Source organism: Molossus molossus, unplaced genomic scaffold (assembly GCF_014108415.1).
Source record: "Molossus molossus isolate mMolMol1 unplaced genomic scaffold, mMolMol1.p scaffold_m16_p_1, whole genome shotgun sequence".
NCBI lineage: Eukaryota > Metazoa > Chordata > Mammalia > Chiroptera > Molossidae > Molossus > Molossus molossus.
Genome location: NW_023425344.1, coordinates 109,002,052 through 109,022,694, shown reverse-complemented (window position 1 = coordinate 109,022,694; position 20,643 = coordinate 109,002,052). Strand labels below are relative to the sequence as shown.

Genomic DNA, 20,643 nt, shown 5'->3' with positions numbered 1-20,643 from the left:
GGTGTAAGGGTGAGGCCGACAGGAATGTCATTGCAGTTAGATGCAGACTTCTCACCACTTGGTGTGTTTGTAAACTTGAATAAGTCAGACTTTCATTGAGTCAGTGTTTGTTGAGAATCTCCTGTGTGCTGCCCTGGATTTAAATTGGAAGGACAGATATGAGTAGAATTGTATCTCTAGCTCCCCAGGAATTCACAATCTAAGGAGATAGTGGGATAATGATGCATATCTGGAAGTTTAAAGCAGTATAAAGTGTGTTTGAAACTCAGCCCTATGATCTGTGTTCTAAGATGATTTCATTTCACTTGGAAGCATCATCAAGTATACAGAAGTAATTTCTTGAGACGTTGTTGAATATTTGTGAGAAATAGTCTGTGGCTTGCCAGTAATATAGTTTCCATTGCAAATGGAAAGAGCCCTGATTTGTAGCACTTGCCTATTTCTGGGTGTAAATACTCCTAGCATGGTTGATGTCAGGTGGCCAGTGGGACGTCACGGTGGGGTTGGGAAGAGAGGACATAGGCGTACCACAGGTGTACCACAAGGTGTTCACACCATCAGAGGAGTGAGCATGGCCAGGGTGCTGCCTCCCTCCCAGCCAGACAGTTGAATGAAAACAGAGGCCGTGGTTCCCGACAGAGAATGAGCACCTAAACCTAGCAGTATGCATCAAGAATACTGCTAATGAAACCTATTCCATAATAAGGATATTTGAACCTTTCGTATAAGTTGATAAAAAATTCTGAGAAATTTCTTGGTTATGAATAATCTAAGGAGATGTCATTAAATTTTCAGTGCTTTTTTATATTTATCTAAACATGCACTTTTTTAAAACCAGTTTTTTGTGTGTTTGTTTTTACTCCTGATTTCCTTACTCTAAACGTACCTCAGGCTGCAAATTCTACAGATTTTTCCTTCTTTTCCCCCATTTGGTTTCATTTTACTGTTCAAGCTCTAGTTCAAGACTTTCTTATTACTCTCAGAATCTCTGCAATGGCTCCATGACGGATTCATCTAATTTACTGACATGTCATATACAAGTACCAAATTAATCTCCTAGCCCCTAGTACAGTGTAAGTTCCAGAAAAGTAAACCTTGTATTCTTCTTATTCACCACAATAACTATATATGTGTGTGTATGTTTATTGATTTTTTAGAGAGAGAGGAAGTGAGAGAGAGATAAATACATCAATCGGTTGCCTCCTGCATGCCCCCCACTGGGGATCGAGCCTGCCACCCAAGCATGTGCCCTGACCGGGAACTGAACGGGACCTCTCAGTCCATGGGACAATGCGCAACCCACTGAGCAACACTGTCCAGGCACAAAATGTATTTTGTGTCGCAAGTATCAAAATCTGGCATAGGCTAATTTAAGCAGAAAATGAGTTTATTGAAAAAATACTTGATAGTTCCAAATATCAAATATAAAAAGAGAAAAGGGAGTGGGAAACAAGGAAAACGGACTGAAACAGAGGGTAGAACTGGCTAATTCCACTGCCTTTAAATAATCGTTTTGTAAGCTAGGGTTTCTACCTCCCTGTCATCACCATAAATAATCTCTAGTCATCCCTGTGTCACTCCCTCAAAACTAAAAGAGTCTTTTGGAAGCACACCATAAACCAAGCCCAAGTCGTATGTCTTTGTGTCCGTCCTTAGGCATTCTTTCATCTCTAATTTCCCCGCCATCCATCTCTGGATGAGGCCATTCTCTCTCTTCTTAAATCACAATCATAATCAAGAATAGTCTGCAACATATGGACCGAATTATAAAGTTGACCAACAACAATACATTCTCTATCTGTACTCTCACGGTGAGAGAGGAAATAAAAAAGAGAAACTAGTTGAAACACATAAATTCATGCAAGCGATAGAAAAGAAGAAAAATGTTTAAAAGCTCTCACCTGCCTACCAAATAGGTTTCTTATTCTTTAGTAGCACTCCTGCCATAACTATACACCTCTGCAAAATGATCTCTTAAAATAAGACCTCTGGCCTTTCTCCAGTCACGGCCCATATTCTGTTATCTCTATGACTTTAGTCTTACTGCTTTCTGGCTGGAACGCCCTGCCCTTTACCTTCTCTTGTGCAAACTCTTTTCTACTTTTGAGGGCACAGGAAAAGCCATCTTCTTCATGAATTTATCTTTAATCCTCCCCCCAGGAAGCCAAACTCTGTTCTAGATGTTGGCCTTAAATTTGCAGCTCTCCTATAATATGCCTTCCATGCTGTTTGTGTGTGATATATGTAGCTTGTTTTCTGTCCTTTTTAGTTTCTCTACATTGAACATTTCCCATTTTCATTACCTTCTTTGCTTTTTAAATTTTAGTGAGTGTGGGAGATCTTTAACTTTTAGGTTGATTAAGAAAAATATAATTTTCAAGTCAGCATATGATATAGAGTAGATATCCATTTTATATCAGAAGTTATAGCAATTGTAGATAAATTATTTAAGATGCAGTTTTAATTCATGGATCATTTTTATAATTTTAATTCAGTTAGTGATTCATGAACCTAATTTAAAAATGAATAGTGATAAATGTACAGAAAGCTGAAAGAAAGTGATTATTAGTCAATCCTAATTCACTTACTGGCTTAGAGAATATGGGTTTTAAATCTGTTATCATGAGTCATGAAGTCCTCACAGTTTGTCAAAGAATGGGATAATCCCTCTTAACTCCTGGAAGTAATACAGATTTAAAGGAAAAATATAAATAAGAACCAGAAAATGGCATAAAAAACCAGTACTGCCCTGGCCAGTTTGGCTCAGTGGTTAGAGTGTCGACTTGTGGTCTGGAGAGACCTGGGTTCAGTTCCCGCTAAAGGCACGTACCTCGGTTGCAGGTTGTCCCCGGCCCTGGTTGGTCGTGTGGGTAGCAACTACTCGATGTGTCTCTTTCACGTCGATGTTTCTCTCTCTCTTTCCCTCCCACTCTATCTGAACAAAATATAAAAAAAAACAAACAAACAAACAATACCAAGCAGGCTTATGGGAGCAAGAAGCTTGCCTGTTATCCTATGAAGTGGTTCATATTTGGTTTCCTGCTAGTCATCAGGCTGGAAGGAATTTTCTTGAATTAAGGGAAAGAAATCCAAATGACAACCATGGAAAAACCAGTCCCAGTGTGAATCGTATTCTATTACCCGGGATTTGACAAGTGCCTTACAGTGAAGCTGAGCTTGAAGACAAATCACAAATCACTGTCCTGATACTCTGTCTCAAAGGGGAATGCTTTTATGTGAACAATGGCATTTCCCACATTAATATGCATTTATGTATACATAGCATGTAAATATACATGTAATATATACTTGGATATTTATGTAATATATAAAATAAACCATGGTGTGGTGATTTAGTAATTTCTCTACTGTATGGAAACAAAAACCAATTCCTAAATTTCTAGTCAATTTTCAAAATTATCAGAACCTTTGCTTACTCTTTATTTAACTCAAAAATATACAGCAGGTCAAATGTTTTACCAGGACAAGAGGGTCTGAGAGCTCCTGAGTGCTTTTCATAGCCAAGGTTAATCTGGCCATGTTTTATTCTCTTGGGCTATTAGAGTCTACTTTTCTTATGGACTTTCTGATTCCCTGGAACACATATGTTGTTATCTCGAAAACATCTAGACTTTATGAAAACAAGTTTGTGTGTTTGTTACCTCTGAAATAGAATAACAAAGTGATATTGCTTTACTAAATAATCTGTTTTAAGAAAATTTGACAAACAAATGATTTCAACAGAATGACCATTATTTTTTCTGAGAGTATCTTACTGGCATGTGAGACATTTTACCCAGAAAAGACTGGTAACCCTTTGTAAAAGAGTTGGAAATGAGAAAAGAGAAAACAACCAACCACACAAAAATTCCTTGGCTTCCCAAAGAAATGTGGGCTTCCATGTGTGAGTCATCATCTTCACTAATATAAGATTGCTTAAAATAGAAACATGAGACAAGAGAAATAACCAGGTTTAGGTAAAGAGGGTTCAAAAGAATTGCAGGCGCATGGCTGGGTCTTCCTTGCAGGATGGAGTAGATGACTGGTCTCATCGGAGGTCAGTCCAGATCAGATAGTCTTGCTTTTTGACCCTCTGCTCTTCCCGACTGTACTATGATTCATGTAAGGTTAGTTAGGCATGGCTCCTGTGGGATTCCATAGGGGGCGGGATAGTCCAATGAATATGGTACCAGAAATGCAAAAATTAGTCTTAAAAGTGATGTCCTTTTAAAAACAGTAATACATTTATATATAACACTTCAAACTTTAGGTTAAACTATTCATCCGTTTTCTTCAAAAGTAATATTAAGTTAAACACAGCTACATGTGTCCCTGTCTTTAGTGCCAGTGCCCCATCCACTGGAGGTTATGGTACCATGGCCACTTTCTGTGTTTGGTTGGATCATAGAGATAGCCAAGATGTTACAGCTGGGAGGTCTCTGAGGGACCGCCATAGACTTGTAGTTGACTCCTGAGTGGTCTTCTCTTCTGCCCGCCTCAGGAAGTCACTTGCCTCTCCTTGGACTTTCCCGAGGCATGTGAGATAGGTGTTCCCAAAGTGCGCATGACACTGCACAATACTCCCTCACAGTCAGATGGCCTAAAGCTCTTTAGATTTCTTTGAATTTATATATTTACAGTGTGTTATGGAAAGATAGCTTTCCTCTCCCCATTCTCAAGTCTTTCACACAAAGACAAAGACTTAGGAAGTGATTGGTGCTGAAATACCCACTCGTAATTTTCTGTAAGGAAAAGCCTTTCCACTCACAGGACTGACATGACATTCTGTTTCCTGGCCCCATCCCAGCCAGCAGAGAGGATAACACTGCCCTATCTGGAATATCCATTATTTCCTCTGCAGTTTTAGTTTTTACGGGGAGAACATATGTGAGGCCAAATCAGGTGTCAGGTCATTGAACACCAACAGGACAATGGCACTGAAGCCTGTGAGAACAGTGGACTCCACCTGTAAGGCATTGAAGAACCATTTTTGAGCAGGATTCTTCCTTTGGGAAACATATACTATAAGCAACGTGAAGCATGAATTAAAAGGGGAATATATGTCATAATATTATCCTTAGAGTTGGAAATCAAGAGTTCAGCATTTAGGGAATTCTTGAACTATTAAATAAAGTTGTAGTTAATATGTAATAGAGCTATCAGTGAACAATATTATTAAATAAGGCCAAGTACATAACCTGGTCCAATGCTGCATATAATAGAGGCCACACCAGTAAAACTATATCAGACCAAGAACTAAAGCACCATCTGGAAATGATGAAACAGGAATGAATATGTAATCCACTAGGGTGTCTCTAGGTTTCAGGGCTCATGACAAGAAAGAAATGACCAGCAACTTAATATTTCATATGTTTCTCCATTCCCATAAGTTTTAGATTATTTAGTGTTATATGAAGGCAGAAAATTTTTCATTTATGCAATTTTGGTCACTTGCAGTGATATCACCACTTTACGGTAGGAAGGAATGCTCTATAATCGTGGCACATATTGGCGTTGAGTAAAAATGATAACTCTTCGTGGGCCTCTTAATACCTTTCATTCCATCAGCTCTTATTTTCCCTGGTTCGGGAAATAGTGTCTTGATTTTATTTTTTCAAGTCTGCAATCTCTGTATGTGCTGAGGGAGAAAAGGAACTCTGATGGTAAGGTGCTCACTCCTCCACCACAATCTCATGTTTTCTCTCACCTGTGTTGCCCAGCATCCACTGCCCAGCCCTCTCTCCTCTGGCCTTTCTCTCACTAGTGAATAGTTTCTTGGTTTCAGATAAGCTCTGTGTGTGTGTGTGTGTGTGTGTGTGTGTGTGTGTGTACATGCATGTGTGCATATGCAAAGATGCATACACACAATATTTGCACCAATGCCCATAGATACATGTGTGTCTGTATGTCTGTCTACATACATTTTGAGTCTTTTAGCTCTCTCCTATAATTATTGTAGCTTTTCAGCTTTGACTAGCTGGAGCAATTCACTTTGAAAATAAGTATCACTTCCTATTTGGCATTTATTCTCAGATACTTAACAGCTTCTGTATTGGGTTCAACTTCTGGAAACTTTTAGATTTCCTTTACTTTGTCTCTTCCGTCAGACTTTTGACTCTTTCCTTCTGCATAGCCATTTGGACAAGCCCAACAAACCTCCTGGCTCATAGACTCCACACGCTCCCCTCTTCTCTGTATTTCCCAGACTCTTCTGCTGTTTGTAGTCCAAACAGAGGTCGCATGCCATCGTCTTTCCAGAAATATTTAAATGCCCAGATATTGAAATTAAACAAGATCAAAATGATTCTCTTGGGTTCCACCTTAGAGATGACAATTGTTTAAATTTAAAAAATGAGTATTTTGTGCTTTATAAAGAAACTTAAGAAGAGATAAATATAAAATTATAATTCAAAATAACTTCAAAAAAGGAATTCTTAGGAATTACACTTAAAAGTAACAATCTTTTCCCTCATAGATTTTTGTGGTATTTTCTCATTTTGTGAAGAAAATACCTGCCAGAGACAATTACCAACTGGTAACTAACTGATGTGTTGTATTTTACAATGAGCATGTTACCATTTATGTCAGTGAGTATGGCAACATTTGGCAAGAGCTTATTTCCTCCTCTTTAAAACTATTTTCCCTTTCAACACAGGCAATCCATTTTCATTTCACTAAACATATTAATCATAAAGATAAAAATCCATCAGATTATCCTCGGGCAATTTAGGCTTTTATTGGATTTATATGAAATTCATGAGAACGTTTCATTGTATTTCACCGTAAATTACCAGTATGAAGTAATTTTTAGTGCTCTAAGAAAGAAATTTCAACTGCTGCCCAAATGAAGTGAACAATGAAAGTCAGCATTCTGTAGGAGGACGAAGGCATAGCCATAATGTCAGAACGTGTAACTTGCCGCACAGCAGAAAATGAAGTAGAATGTGGTAATCAGAGGGATTTCGTGATGACCAGGACTGTAAAAATTAGCCAATAATGCCAGTTCCTACACTCTTTTATTGTATGTGGGTTTTTTCCTAATACATTTTCTTTTTCTCTCTCCTAACATTTATTATAAAACAAAAAGGCAAATTTATTTTTACACATTTCTATATAGCTTCGTTTGCAAAAGTCCTTTATGAGAAATCTCATAACATGTCTAAAACAATTGGTAAAAACCCATAGCACCTGTATAAATGAATAACTTTTGTTACTCAAGTATAGATTCATATTCAAATATATTAGAGTTATTTTTTAAAGAGCTTTATAGTTTCTATTTTTCTGATCTATCCTATTTTGTGGTTTATTAAATCAATGCATATAGTCATTGCATTCTTCAGTTTTTAATTTTGGTTACCTTACATTATTGAATCATAGAAATTAAAGCTATTTTAGCCATTGCTTTATTATTTGACAGTGTAAGAAGTATTTATCGAACACATACCTCAAGCCATTACCTCTGTTGGGCACTAAGATGTCACCTGTTCTCAAAGGGAGGCGAACATTTTTCCAACTCCGACTCGGAACATCCAAAGGCAATGTGGAAGCTGCCTGTTCAGTGGGCAAAGGCCTGGTACAGACGCCGTTGCCCCGACACAGACTTCCTGATGGTGCTGGCGCAGCTCTGATCGTGAGGTTCTCTGTTGGCTGCAGAATCACTGTTCTCAAAACTAACTTGCAATACAAACGTCCGGTACTCTAAATCAGCCTTTCTTAACCTATCTCTGTTAAGAGCTCATGCTCATGTGTTTGTCACATGACTGGTGCAGAGCAGGCAAGTGAGCAATGACTTAAAACAATGTTTAGATGGCAGCCATAAATCCCCATCCTTATTTTGCACTGGAGAAGCATGTTCGGTGAGGTATTAGGGAGTCCGCATAATTTTATTAGCGGCACAGCCTTGAAGCAGCTCCGATATACAAAGAGTAAATCACCTGCAAACTGCAACATGAGGTACACTTTATTGTTGATCTCCACACACTTGAGACTTGTGACCCATTTGAGAAACATTCCCCCAAATCTGATATAATACATTAAAGCGTGTGTGTGTGTGTCTGTGTGTGTGTGTGTGTGTCTGTGTGTGTACTAAGCTGCTTTCAGAGCAGTCTGACCATCCTGCCCCAGCATCAGGTCAACACAATATCCTAATCAGATACACTCTGAACAATGTTGACTTAACAACAACAAAAAATAAAAGTAAAAACCTTTCATTTAAATAATGAGTTATATTGTCCAATGAATCTGCATTTTCTTGGAGTGTCTTTGTTCCTCCTCTCTCTCTCCTGTCACAGTCTCCAACATTTTCTAATTTCTTCTCGCTCTTCCTTCCTTTCCCTCTAATCGTACCCTCTGGGGTATATGAAAATGACACTCTCAGCACTGCCCAACAGGGCCAAGGGCTTAAGGTAGGTGTTCAATAAATACTCCTTAAGTTGATGAATAATAAATCAATGGTTAAAATAGTTTTAATTTTTATGATTAAGTAACATAAGGTAATCAAAATAAAAAAATAAAGAATGTGCTATTTCAGTTTGCTTTCCTGACGTACGTTTTCGTTTTGTACTGGTCATGCTACATGCTCTCCCATTGAGTAACTCTCCCCGTAGCGGACACCGTGCCTTTCCCAGGACCTAGCTAGGGCGCGGACCTGGCGCCATTTGCTTTTGGGCTCACGGGCCTTGCATCTCAATTCCATTGCTTTTAAACAACCCGACTAAGCAGCTCACTGGGCATGGTAATAAATGGACCAATGTGCTTGACCAATCCACACAACGTTTTAGTAAAGCATTGTGTATTTTAAATGTCGGACTTTAAAAGGAATTTGGAGAAACTAGAACATAGAAAGTTCAAAAGCATAAAAAAATGCAGTACATGCTAGAATATAGGTCTGGAGGGATATTGGTGCTAAGATAATGTGTGTATAAAAGTATATATGTTATATATATTTTATTTTTAGAGAAGTTTTTATTTTACAGCAAAATTAAGTGGGAATTCCAGAGAGTTCTTGTATACCCATCTCTCTCCACACCCACAGCCTCCCTCACAGTCAACATCCCCCACCAGAGTGGTGCACTTATTACAATGGATGAACCAACATTGACACATCACAATCATTTAAAGTCCATTGTTTACATTAGGCATCATTCTTGGTGTTATAAACTGCATGAGTTTTGACTCATGTAATGGCATGTCTAATCTGTTCAGACTTCTAAACAGAATATCATAGATTAGGAGGTTTACAAACAACAAACATTCACTTCTCCCAGTTCCGGCGGCCAGGAAGTCCAAGGTCAAGGTGCCAGCACATTTGGTGTCCAGAAAGAACCTGCGTGTTCATAGACAGTGCCTTCTTGCTGTGTCCTCACAAAGTAGAAGGAGCAAGGGCGCTGTCTCCAGTCACATTTACAAGGTCACTAATCCCATTCATGAGGGCTCCACCCTCATGACCTAATCACTTCCCAGGGGGCCAACTCCAAATAGCATGGTATTGGGAATTGGCTCCCAGCACGTGGACTTTGGGAAGACAGCATGTGGTGTACAGCACAGCATGTATCCAGCATGACAGCAGCATCCAGCATAACAACAGCATCCAGCATAACAATAGCATCCAGAATGACATTGCTCTAATAATTCCCGGTGCTCTATGAGCTCAACTCTTCCTTCCCCTCAGCCCCTGGCAAACACTGATCCTTTTACTCTATCCACAGTTTTGCCTTTTCCAGAAAATTGTATAGATGGAAACAGACAACGTGTAGCCTTCTTAGTTTAACATTTTTACTTAGTAATATGAATTGAAGGTGGTGCTAAGATTTTTCAGTTAAAAACAAGAGAACATTGAATACTGTTCATTTGTACAGAATTATATGAAAAAACATTGCCTATAATAATTAGTAACTCCATGGGTGACATCCAGATATAAATGCATTGATATTAAAATTTTAGGAAAATTCCTTAACTTCTCAAAGAGAAGAGAGAATATAGAAGAATACTTTCGATTCAAAATATAAACATAGTACATCTTCCAAGAGTAATCATTTTATTTGAAATGAGGACTGGAGGAAGCTTTTATATTAAAAAGCATCTATATACAGAACTTTCGTTAGATAAAACAAGAGACTTAAAGGAAATGTTGAACTTACAGAGAAGTGCTTTTGGCTACGAGCCTACTTAGACTCCCATAGGGGTGCAAATTCATATTCCTCTTGCATTCGAAATATTTCAGTGGAAAATTTGAGAAGTGATTCAGGGGAGATTTAATTTCCCATTGGGAATAATATGAACTCTACAAAACATACAAATGTGATTAGAGAACATGTGGTTAGAGAACATGCCTTTTCCTAATCTCAGAAACAGCATTCTCATAAGGGGCACCACAGTCATAAAAATGACACTTTCAAATTAAAGAGAAACATTTCAATGGTTGGATAGTATCTTAGATCAGGTTCCCAGGGAAGTAGACTCTGAGGCAAAGATTCCCATGTAGAAGGGTTATTGGAAAACCTCCCAGGAACGAGCCCTATGAAGTGAAGGAAGCCGGACTGGTCAGGGAGACAGAGGGTTGAGCTGTGATGCAGGTGCAAGAGGGGGGCCCCAGTGGGTGCCGTGGGGAACCCTAGAGCTGCATTGACCCTCCTAGATGTCCCGAATTGAGGCATATGGGTTGTCATCTTAGCCACCATTATCCAGTCAATGAATGGAGCCGGTCCTGTGAGGCGGTGTAAATTTAGAGGGAAACACCTGGAGCTGAACTCAGCTGGGAGTCGTCATCTGGTAATGTCCTGGCAGTTGAGGGAATGGACACCTTAATCATCACGGAGGACAGGACCCCCTATAGAAAGTACAAACCAGCTTTCTTGTAACGAAGGGCATAGTGAGTTGTGAGTACCTTCTGATATACATGGCTCTAAAATTTGATGGCATTGCTACCTCAAAATCAAAGATAACTTTGTATTTGCATATCTAATATAAGGAAAAAATATAAAGGAGCCCACACATTTGAAATAGAGTGAGAAGCATAAGGTCTTAATTTGGCTAAGTGATAGCAATGTTACTGAAATAGGTTCTAGATTTTTATCACATGCAAAAGGTTTATTCAACTTTTTAAACCTTTGGTGAGTTCATAAAGATAAATGTTGAGTGCATAAAATATTTTAGAAAAAATAAAATTAAGGATGCCTGTCCTTCCTTAAATGTAAGAATAATCTAACAAAAAGAATTAAGATAAACTATTTATTTGGCCATGGTTAAGTATCAAAAGACCATACATACACACACACACACACACACACACACACACACACACACACATACTTTCTACATTTGAATTTAGAATGCTGACATTGGAACACTGCAATTTTTTATGCTACTATGTTCTTAGACAGTTAGTTAAAACATGCTACTAATGTCTCAAAGTATTTACTCCTCCCCTAATTGTTTTGTTTTGTTTTGTTTTTAGTTCTCACCCAAGGATATTTTTACATTTATCTTCAGATAGAGTATGAGGGAAAGAGAAGAGAGAGAGAGAGAGAGAGAGAGAGAGACATGGATGTGAGAGAGACACATTGACTGGCTGCCTCCGATACAACCCTGACCAGGGATGGACCAAATTGCAACCAAGGTACATGCCCTCGACCAAACTGAACCTGCAACTCTTTGGTCCACAGGCCAGCACTCTAACTGCAGAGCCAAACCGCCAGGGCTACTCTTCCCCAACTTAATATACTGGTTTCCATGAATAAAGACTCCCTAAGACACCACATAGATCTCAGATACATAGAATTTGATCACAGAGTTTGAGACTAAATATATTCTGACTATATCACCACTACCGAGTGAGTGGAGAGGGAGAGGAACTTTCCAATTTCATTTTTAAAATGAATTCACAATACCACCTTTATATATAAAATAAATTATTCTTATAAAATTTGTAAATAAATGTTTAAAACATAAAGAACACAAAATAAACTACTTCTAAACTGCTCCCTACTACTATTTCTTTCACTTAATATACTGATGACCCCATCAACAATGGCCTCAGAGACAATATGAAGAATAAGAACAGTTCCACTAAAATCCCAGCAAGTTAATACAGCCTTGTATATTTAGTTCCACTGATATTTCAGAAAATTAGTGCAGCCCTATATAATCATGCACATCCTCTGACCTCTAGGGGATGTATGTAAATATACAGGACTCTGCTCACCCTTTAAGTTTTCACTTGGAGTTGACTTAAACCTATGCTACATTGTAATTTCACATGATAAAAGTTTATCAACTGGCCTGGCCGGTGTGGCTCAGTGGTTGAGTGTAGACCCATGCACTAAGAGGTCGCTGGTTCAGTTCCCAGTCAGAGCACATGCCTGGGTTGTGGGTTAAATCCTCAGTGGGGGGCATGCAGGAGGCGGCCAATCAATGTTCTCTCTCATCGATGTTTCTATCTCTCTCTCTCCCTCTCCCTTCTTCTCTCTAATATCAATAAAGAAAAAAGGTTTAAAAAAAAGTTTATCAACTGGCATTGTATCTTTGGACACTCATGTTTTATGGACCTCCGTATCCTCATCCATAAAAATGATTGGGTTTGAACCATGCAATCCTCAAGATTCCTGCTAGTGCAGTACCCTGGCTTGAACTATGATTTCACCTGCCCTTGGATTATGGCAGCACTTGGCCCTTGAGCTGAACTCAAAACCAATGCAGACCTCTACTTCTGTGACGCAACACTGACCATGGTCATAGGAGCCAAATTCCTCAAGTGGAGGCCACTGAGAGACAGTTAATAAACTTTATACTGATATAATAACAGTTCCCTTCAGTTCCAAAATTGCTATTGCAATTTTCCAAAATACCTAACTTACTTGTGTAAAAGTATCTTTACTCTCAAGGAAAATCTGATTTAGTGATCAAATTTCAGGATCACAAATCTAAATTTTCTCTTTAATTTGAAAGTGTCACTTATATGACAATGATACCCCTTATAAGAATGTTGTCTGAGATTAAGAAAAAGCGTTTTCTCTAATCATGTTTGTATATAGAGTTCATATTATTCCTAATGGGGAAATAATGTACTTAAATTACCGAAGTGTTTCGTGTTTCTCTAAGAATAAATACGTCCTACAATGTTTGAACACTAGACAGAGACATAACTCTCCTAATGCCAACATTGACTTGACATGCTCTCTTTTTAGGTCCTGTCCCAACACAGCCACCGCCTTGTGAAGCTGATCAGTTTTCTTGTGTCTACACGCTCCAGTGTGTCCCTCTCTCGGGAAGATGTAACGGACAGGAGGATTGCTCGGATGGGTCGGATGAAATGGATTGCTCTCTCAGCCCCCCTCCTCAGCTCTGCGGTGAAACAGAGTTCCAGTGCTCTCCCCACGAGTGTATTCCATCCCTCCTGCTGTGTGACGGGGTGCCCGACTGCCACTTTAATGAGGATGAATCCAGCTGCTGTGAGTCATTTCACTTACTTAGTGTTCAGGGAAGAAATGCTCTTTGAGGATGATCGAGAGAGCTTGACAGATAAAACAATAATCTCTAGAGTTATACCATGACCGTGTCATCAATAACATAGTTGTTTGGGTTGTGTTGCTAGACAAAGCGTGTAGCCCTTGCTTAGCATTTCTAGAAGCATTCTGTTTGTACAGTCCCAGTAATCTCTGTTAAACTCATCTGATTTCCGTTCTTACTTACATCTCAGTCATTCATACGGGCATGGTCGTAGGTATTGCTCATCTTTTTAACAAATGTTTGTGGACATGGATTGAAGACATGTAATTATCATTTCTTCCCACCGTACATGTTCATGAAGATGATTAAGCAAAGCACTATGGGAAAAAGCACTAAGGGCTGGACCTGGACAACTAAAAGTTCATGTACACCCTGATGACATAGGTTTGAATCTCTTCCTTGTCACTACCTGCACAATTTGGGGAAAGTTATTTGAGTCAGCCTCATCATCCATATAAAACCTACCTTACAGGGCTCTGAGGATTTGAGAGAACACAGGTAAAATCCCCAGCCCTTTTATTTAGCATCTTCTACTTTTATTATAAATAGCCTATTTCAGATTGGGAAGGAAGAGTTTTAGTTAAGAAATTACACAAAACTTTAAGGTGAGTATATATATTCATGGTCGGATCAAAGCGCCATGAATATTCTATGTAATGATTTGTTTATTTGCTTGGTTTTATATTATATTAAAACTATACTATATTTTTGGCAAGGGTTGCAGTGATAGAGCTCCATAAACCTTATGTTAGTGACTACATTTTTTTTTTTTAAATAGTAAAAAGCAGTTTGTAATGTAACCATAAGAGGGGAACACTGAAAGAAATATAAGGCAATGTCAGTGCCCTGTTTAGTGTGGGCATCTGGAATTACGGTGACTATTGGAATAGGTGTAAAGATGAAAGAAGGAAAAGGGAACAGGCTTTGGATGTTTAAAGGTTTCAGCCTTAACTCTAAAATAAAATAAAAAATGTTTTAAGCTTTCAGTCTTAAATCAGTGAACTTCATTTTCTGGCTTAGGCTTAGAGGTTGGTGTTCTAGCTTCCTGTTATTAAATACAGGTATATTCTTTCTGTAATAAAGCCAACTTGTCAAGTCTTGTAATGTTCTCTTAGAGGCAAGGTATACACATGGAAGTGAATACAAAAATAAATAAAAAAAATCCTGACAAATTATTTATCCCTGTTCCCAATAGGGCTTTAATGTTATTTGGCTGATAGAAACCATACTAAGTTCAATGTAATCATGTGATATTTGACTTAAAATAACAATGCTATTTAAAGAGAAGCCTAGGAAAGTACTATATCCTTATAGTTTTAGACATTTGTTGAAAATTGGTATTTGATGAGGTAGCAATATATGAAGTTCTGCTCCTAAAGGGAAATCAGCCCACATTAGGAATAGACTGCTCTCCTGAGAGAATTGCTTCTATCCATCTCTAAAATATTTAAGAGTTCTAACTCGGCAGGGTAAATTGTGTGAAAATGAACAATGGACAAAATTCTAGAGCAGAATTACAGAATAAAAGTATCTAATGATGGCAATTTACCAAAAGAAATTGGAAGGTATAATAGTTTTTATCTGGGCTTACCCACTGTTTTAGGGTGGTGTTTTGTAAACTCACATTCATTCATTCATTTGTTCACACAGCTTCAACAGCAACACAATTTATGCCACATATTCCATTGGGCATTGATGATATAGATAGATATCGCATTGTACCAGCTCACTTCATAATTACATCATATATTACTGAAGATTAGTAAGTGATAGAGGAGATGTGATCATTTCTGTGACAGAGATAAACACAGGGGTATTGAATACATAGTCTACTCTCTAACTATGGAGCTAGGGAATCTGTAAACATTATAAAGAGCCAAATTTGGAAAGACAAGTAGTCATTAGGCAAATAGAGATGCTTAATTCCAGTGAAGAATGTTCCAAGAATAGAGAAAAAGTTTTTTTAAGCATATTTTGTATAACTAGAGTAGTTTGTTATACAGCGGACTAAACTGAGAAATGTAGAAATAAGTCTGGAGAAGTAAGCCAGGACTCAGTCTTGAAGAGGCCTCCCAGGAGTAGTACACAGAATGGATTACAGTGAGGAAGGAGGACTGGTTAGGAGATGTTTGTAGTTGAAATATAAAGGGATTGATTAACTAATGGCATGAGGTAAAGATAGGAAAAGATTTAAGAGACATTCAGGTGAAGAGGAAGAGAAAATAATCAAGAACAGTTTCCAAGTTTCTGATTTGGGCAACAGGACAGCTAATCTGCCATTTCTTGAGCCGGGGAAAATAGGAAGAGAATGACCATGTAGGGTAAAATTGTGGCTTTCTTTTTAAACATGTTGTATTTGTTATATTTGTGGCACATTCATATAGAAATGTCCAGAACGTGTTTAGAAATGAATATCTGGAGTTAAGGAAAGAGACAAAGGAAGATATATAAAGATTCATGTCCATCAGCATATAATGATTAAATCTGTGGATGTAGATGAGATAATAAAGAGTAAAAAGAGAAGGTGGCAGACAGAATCCTAAGGAACACCTAAAAGACAGTTAAAAAACCAAACATTGAAAAATATTGAGATGTGGGCATAGACCCCTCAAAACAACAAAAAGAGATTGATGATCTTAAACGTAAAAAGCCTTCCTTATCAGAGAGTGTTCACAGGTTGGAATGTTTGGGAGAGTTCAGTCCCCAAAAAATATAGGTGAGGAAAAGCAAAAGGTGGTTTCTGGTGATCTTGGAGAGAGTACTTGCTTTAGAACGGGAAGGAAGAATTCTGAAGCCAATCTTTTGTAGAGGAAATGGAAAATGGCAAAGAGAAGTCAATTATAGACTCTCTTTCAAGAAGATGTAATTTAAGGGGATGTAGGACAAAATAAGAGGTTTGTTTGGTATGTTTCTTTTGAGAGTCTTACACATGTCTAAGTACTGTAGGAATAGGATTCTGAGATGTGTACAATTTTAAGCAGGAAAATCAATAGCAATTGATATTTGAAGGCCTTCTATTCTTGCAAAATAAACAGTATAGCGGTCAGACTATTTAAACAAATCTGTGATGAGTTCAACATTTAATAATTTGTATTTAATATTGTCTTTCTGTTGTAAGTATGTTGTTTTAACAAACTGTTGTAATACTTATTTTACCAAAAATACCCCTGTTCCCTAAAAAACATTTTTTAAAAAAATTATGGTTTCATTTTATGGGAAAACAACACAAAACTAGGAACATTTTCACTGATAGCAATCTATTTACCCAGATTTCAAGAATTCATGAGATGTTATATTAGTGACTATTATGTCAAGAAATAGATGGTACACTGACACTGTATAATTTGAGAATATTTTAATTATGGGATTATTTATTTAACAGTATGCATAGGACAGAAAGAATAGGGGCTTTTATCACCGATAGACCGAAGAGCACAAGAGGGGGGAGCAGTTGTATGAACCTGGAATCAAAGAGGTCCATTAAGAAAAGTTGTAATATTTGGTTAAAAATTGATCTCACGGTCCCTTTCCTTGTACTAATCTCCTGCTGGTGCTACCTAACGGCCAAACCTAATCAAAGAGCAAAGGAGTCTGTTCATATGTCCTTAGAGTTTAGCCCCTCAGACCTAGAGCAGGGAGAGAAGGTAGAGAATGTAAGTATGACTCAGAGGGGTCAATGGGACCTGTCCGTCTGTGATGGACACAGTGAAAAACAGGGAAGTGGATAATTACCTACTTTTTAAATGTAATTGATGCCAGTAGTAGTTGGTATGTCCAATGAAGTTGAGAGCCACTTACTGAACACTTGGAATGGATCATGTTCCTAAGATTTTTAAATCAACATTTATTATCAGTATTTTTATTATCAACTTTTAAATATGTTCCTTATGATCTCAACATCCTATGGTGCTTCTCAGTGACAGTGTGGAGAGCATCTTCTGCGTGTGACATCTTCCCTTCTTACAAAAGCATTCCTTAGTTTATTCAACATTAAAATTATGGTGACTAAGTCTATTTTACAGAGATATTGGAGGATTAAATGAATTCATATGCTAAAGTGCATAATACACACATAATAAATGATTATTATCCTTTTCTCATTTAATCGTTTTTACAGTTTTGTTTAAAATTGTTTAAACTGCTAAGGTATTTTAATAGAAGTGGTAGTTGAGTTTAATTCCCGGAGAAAGTAAATATCCACCCTGCAATGTGATAGGTTTACTTGTGCCTTCAAGGGTGGAAGTCCCTTGTCCTCGTGGCCCAAAGACCATGGTTATCCTGCTGCTAGAGAGGTCTGTCTGCTGCATGCATGAATTTCATTTTGGTAGTGAATAGATACACATCCATACACATCATACATGCTTTACTTTCGTTTTATTTTCTATGTAGCTATTATAGTCTGTAAAAGGAATTTAGCTTTAGGGAAGTAACTCCAGTGAAACATTCACACATTGTTTATCTTTAAGGTAGCATTTATCTGAGTGAATGAGCCACACCGTGCTCTGCGTTACTTAGCCCATTAGGGAAGAAAGAGGAACAATCTCTAGGATAACGACAGACTGAAATAAGGATTTTATAGACATGAAACCATAACATTTAAAAGTGAATGTGGCAAAAGTAGATATTGTCAAGGGAAATGTTTTAAAATCTCAGTTTCCTATACATTTTATATGTATACATAACCCATAGTCACAGACAACAGTTTAGTGGTGACTGAGGGGAGAGGGTGGCAAGGGCTGAGTGGAGGTGACAAAGTGGGGGGGGGGCAGGAATGGGGACATCTGTAACAATACAAATAAAGTTAAAAAATAATAAATTTTAGCCCTGGTAGGTTTGGCTCAGCAGTTGGAGTATTGGTCTGCGGACCAGAGAGTCCCGGGTTCAGTTCCTGCTAGGGGCACGTACCAAAAAATAAAACATAAAAATAAAATAAATTTTATATGTAGCTTATTTGGACTAATTTTGGAATTTCCTTTGCTGTAAATGTGTTAATAACAGAAGAGAAAAGGAGAGTAATGGTTCAATGTGTTGTCCTATGTTTGGTACAATGTCCTTTGCTGTATACATGTCAAAAATATTAATTGCATTCATAATTGATTTGCCACCTAAATTTAAAAGGAAATTGATAAACACCCATTAACTTTAATGTTACACTATTTAAAATGCCATGCCACAGAAACTATTATTTTAGTTTTCAATTTCATAAAGTAAAAGGTCAAATTTTAATTATCTAAATTGAAAATTTTCTATGAAGTGGAAAAAGGAAAACTTTTAAAAAATTAAAACCATGTATTGTCTTATATCGATATAGTTTTGTGTCTATTAATGCTCTTTGGGCCATGCTGAGAATTTGTACCACGTGTAAGTTACAGATGTCCACTGTCCCGCCAGCCGGAAAAGAAGCTGTCAGCCCCCCTGCAGACTGGGAGAGGGAATCTGGAGTTTGTACTTCTGAGGGCAGGGCTCCGAATAATGCTTTACAAGTAGATGAGCAGTATCCAATATCTTTGTATACAAATGTCAACATGTTATATTATTTAAAACTATCATCTTCTATTATCTCTCAGCCCCTTGCAATGCAAAACAGTGATAACAAAAATATTCATCTATACACACATACTCACACATGTGGATATTTAGATGCACACAGATATATACACATTATTTTACAAATATCTCTTCATCTTATAAGAGTTAAAAATTGTGCTGTTTTCCAGTTTGCAATATGACTTATCTTGTCAATTTATATCGTAAAATCTTTTAACCCTTTGGAAAAGATTACAGACTATCTTTTGTCTCGGGACCTTAGCCATTGCTACCATCTGGTTTCAGCCTTGTTTTTTGGTTTGTCTGCATCGCCTTCTTACACAAATTCCCCAGTCCAAGGCAAACTGTTTACTGACTGTACCAATATCAAATTTATTGATTCTCAGTCTCTATAGATTCATTCTGACTCTACTAAATGGCTTTTCTCTGGCAACATTAAAATTTAAAAAACGTCTCAAGACTCTAGTCTTTCAATCTGTATAGACCTCCCTACACTAAAGGAATTTCTTGCTTTTATAATGCTTATCTATACCAATGCTTTGCCAACAAAGTCTGGCTTCATGGCATTTCTTTTATTATTATTTTGAACTGCTGATCACCCTTGCATTGTTATCTTGCTTTTGTTGCTTTATATGTTCTGATCACCTTATTTATTTATTTATTTATTTATTTATTTACTTATTTATTTTTTAAATTATTTTTTAATTTATTTATTTATTTTTGTTACAGAAGTTTCTCCTTTTACCCCCACTGATTCCCTCCTCACCCTGTCCCAGCTTTGTTGTCCATATCCATTGTTCATGCACACATGCATATAAGTTATGTGGTTTATCTCTCCCCCACCAACCCCTCTACTGGAGATTGTCAGTCCATACCCTACTTCCAATTCTCTGGGACTACCCCATTGCTCAGACTGTTATGTTCATTATATTCCACAAATAAGTGAGATCATATGATACTTGTCTTTCTCTGTTTGGCTTGTTTTGCTTAGGATAATACTTTCCAGGTCCCTCCATGTCGTCTCAAAGGATAAGAGATCTTTCCTTCTTACAGGTGCACAGTACTCCATTGTGTATATGTACCACAGATTTTTTATCCATTTATCTACTGATGGACATTTGGGTTGTTTCCAGATCTTAGGTATTGTAAATAGTGCTGCTATGAATATGGGGGTACATATATTCTTTCTGATTGGTGTTTTAGGCTTCTTAGGGTATATTCCTAGAAGTGGGATCACTGGGTGAAATGGCAGTTCAATTTTTTATTTTTGGACTGAACTCTTTTTTTAAAAAATGTCCCTCCTGTACTCTTCAGTTGAAGTTCTAAGCATAGTGTTTTACATGTAGTGACATTGTAATAATATTTATTGTGGTTCAAATGATGTTCTAGCACCTCAGGAAGGGTTGCTAAATGAAGAGTGTCACTTTAATTGTTTAGAGCCAGCATTTTAATCAATAGAAATACATACTCTTAAAAACATAATTTTTAGGTCCAACTTGAAAATAAATTTTGATAGGCAATTCTCAAACTAAACTGTGCCAATATTCTATGATAACTCAAATAAACATATCCTTCCAGCCCATAAATATA

The 20,643-nt window shown here is 37.4% G+C and overlaps 1 protein-coding gene across 1 annotated transcript in view; it reads left to right on the top strand.

Moving 5' to 3' along the window:
• Nucleotides 1-20,643, top strand: part of MALRD1 (MAM and LDL receptor class A domain containing 1) — a 594,562-nt gene that overhangs the window by 458,723 nt on the left and 115,196 nt on the right. The window contains 1 exon segment of the mRNA XM_036270540.1: nucleotides 13,185-13,448. Coding sequence (XP_036126433.1) covers nucleotides 13,185-13,448 — 264 coding nt within the window.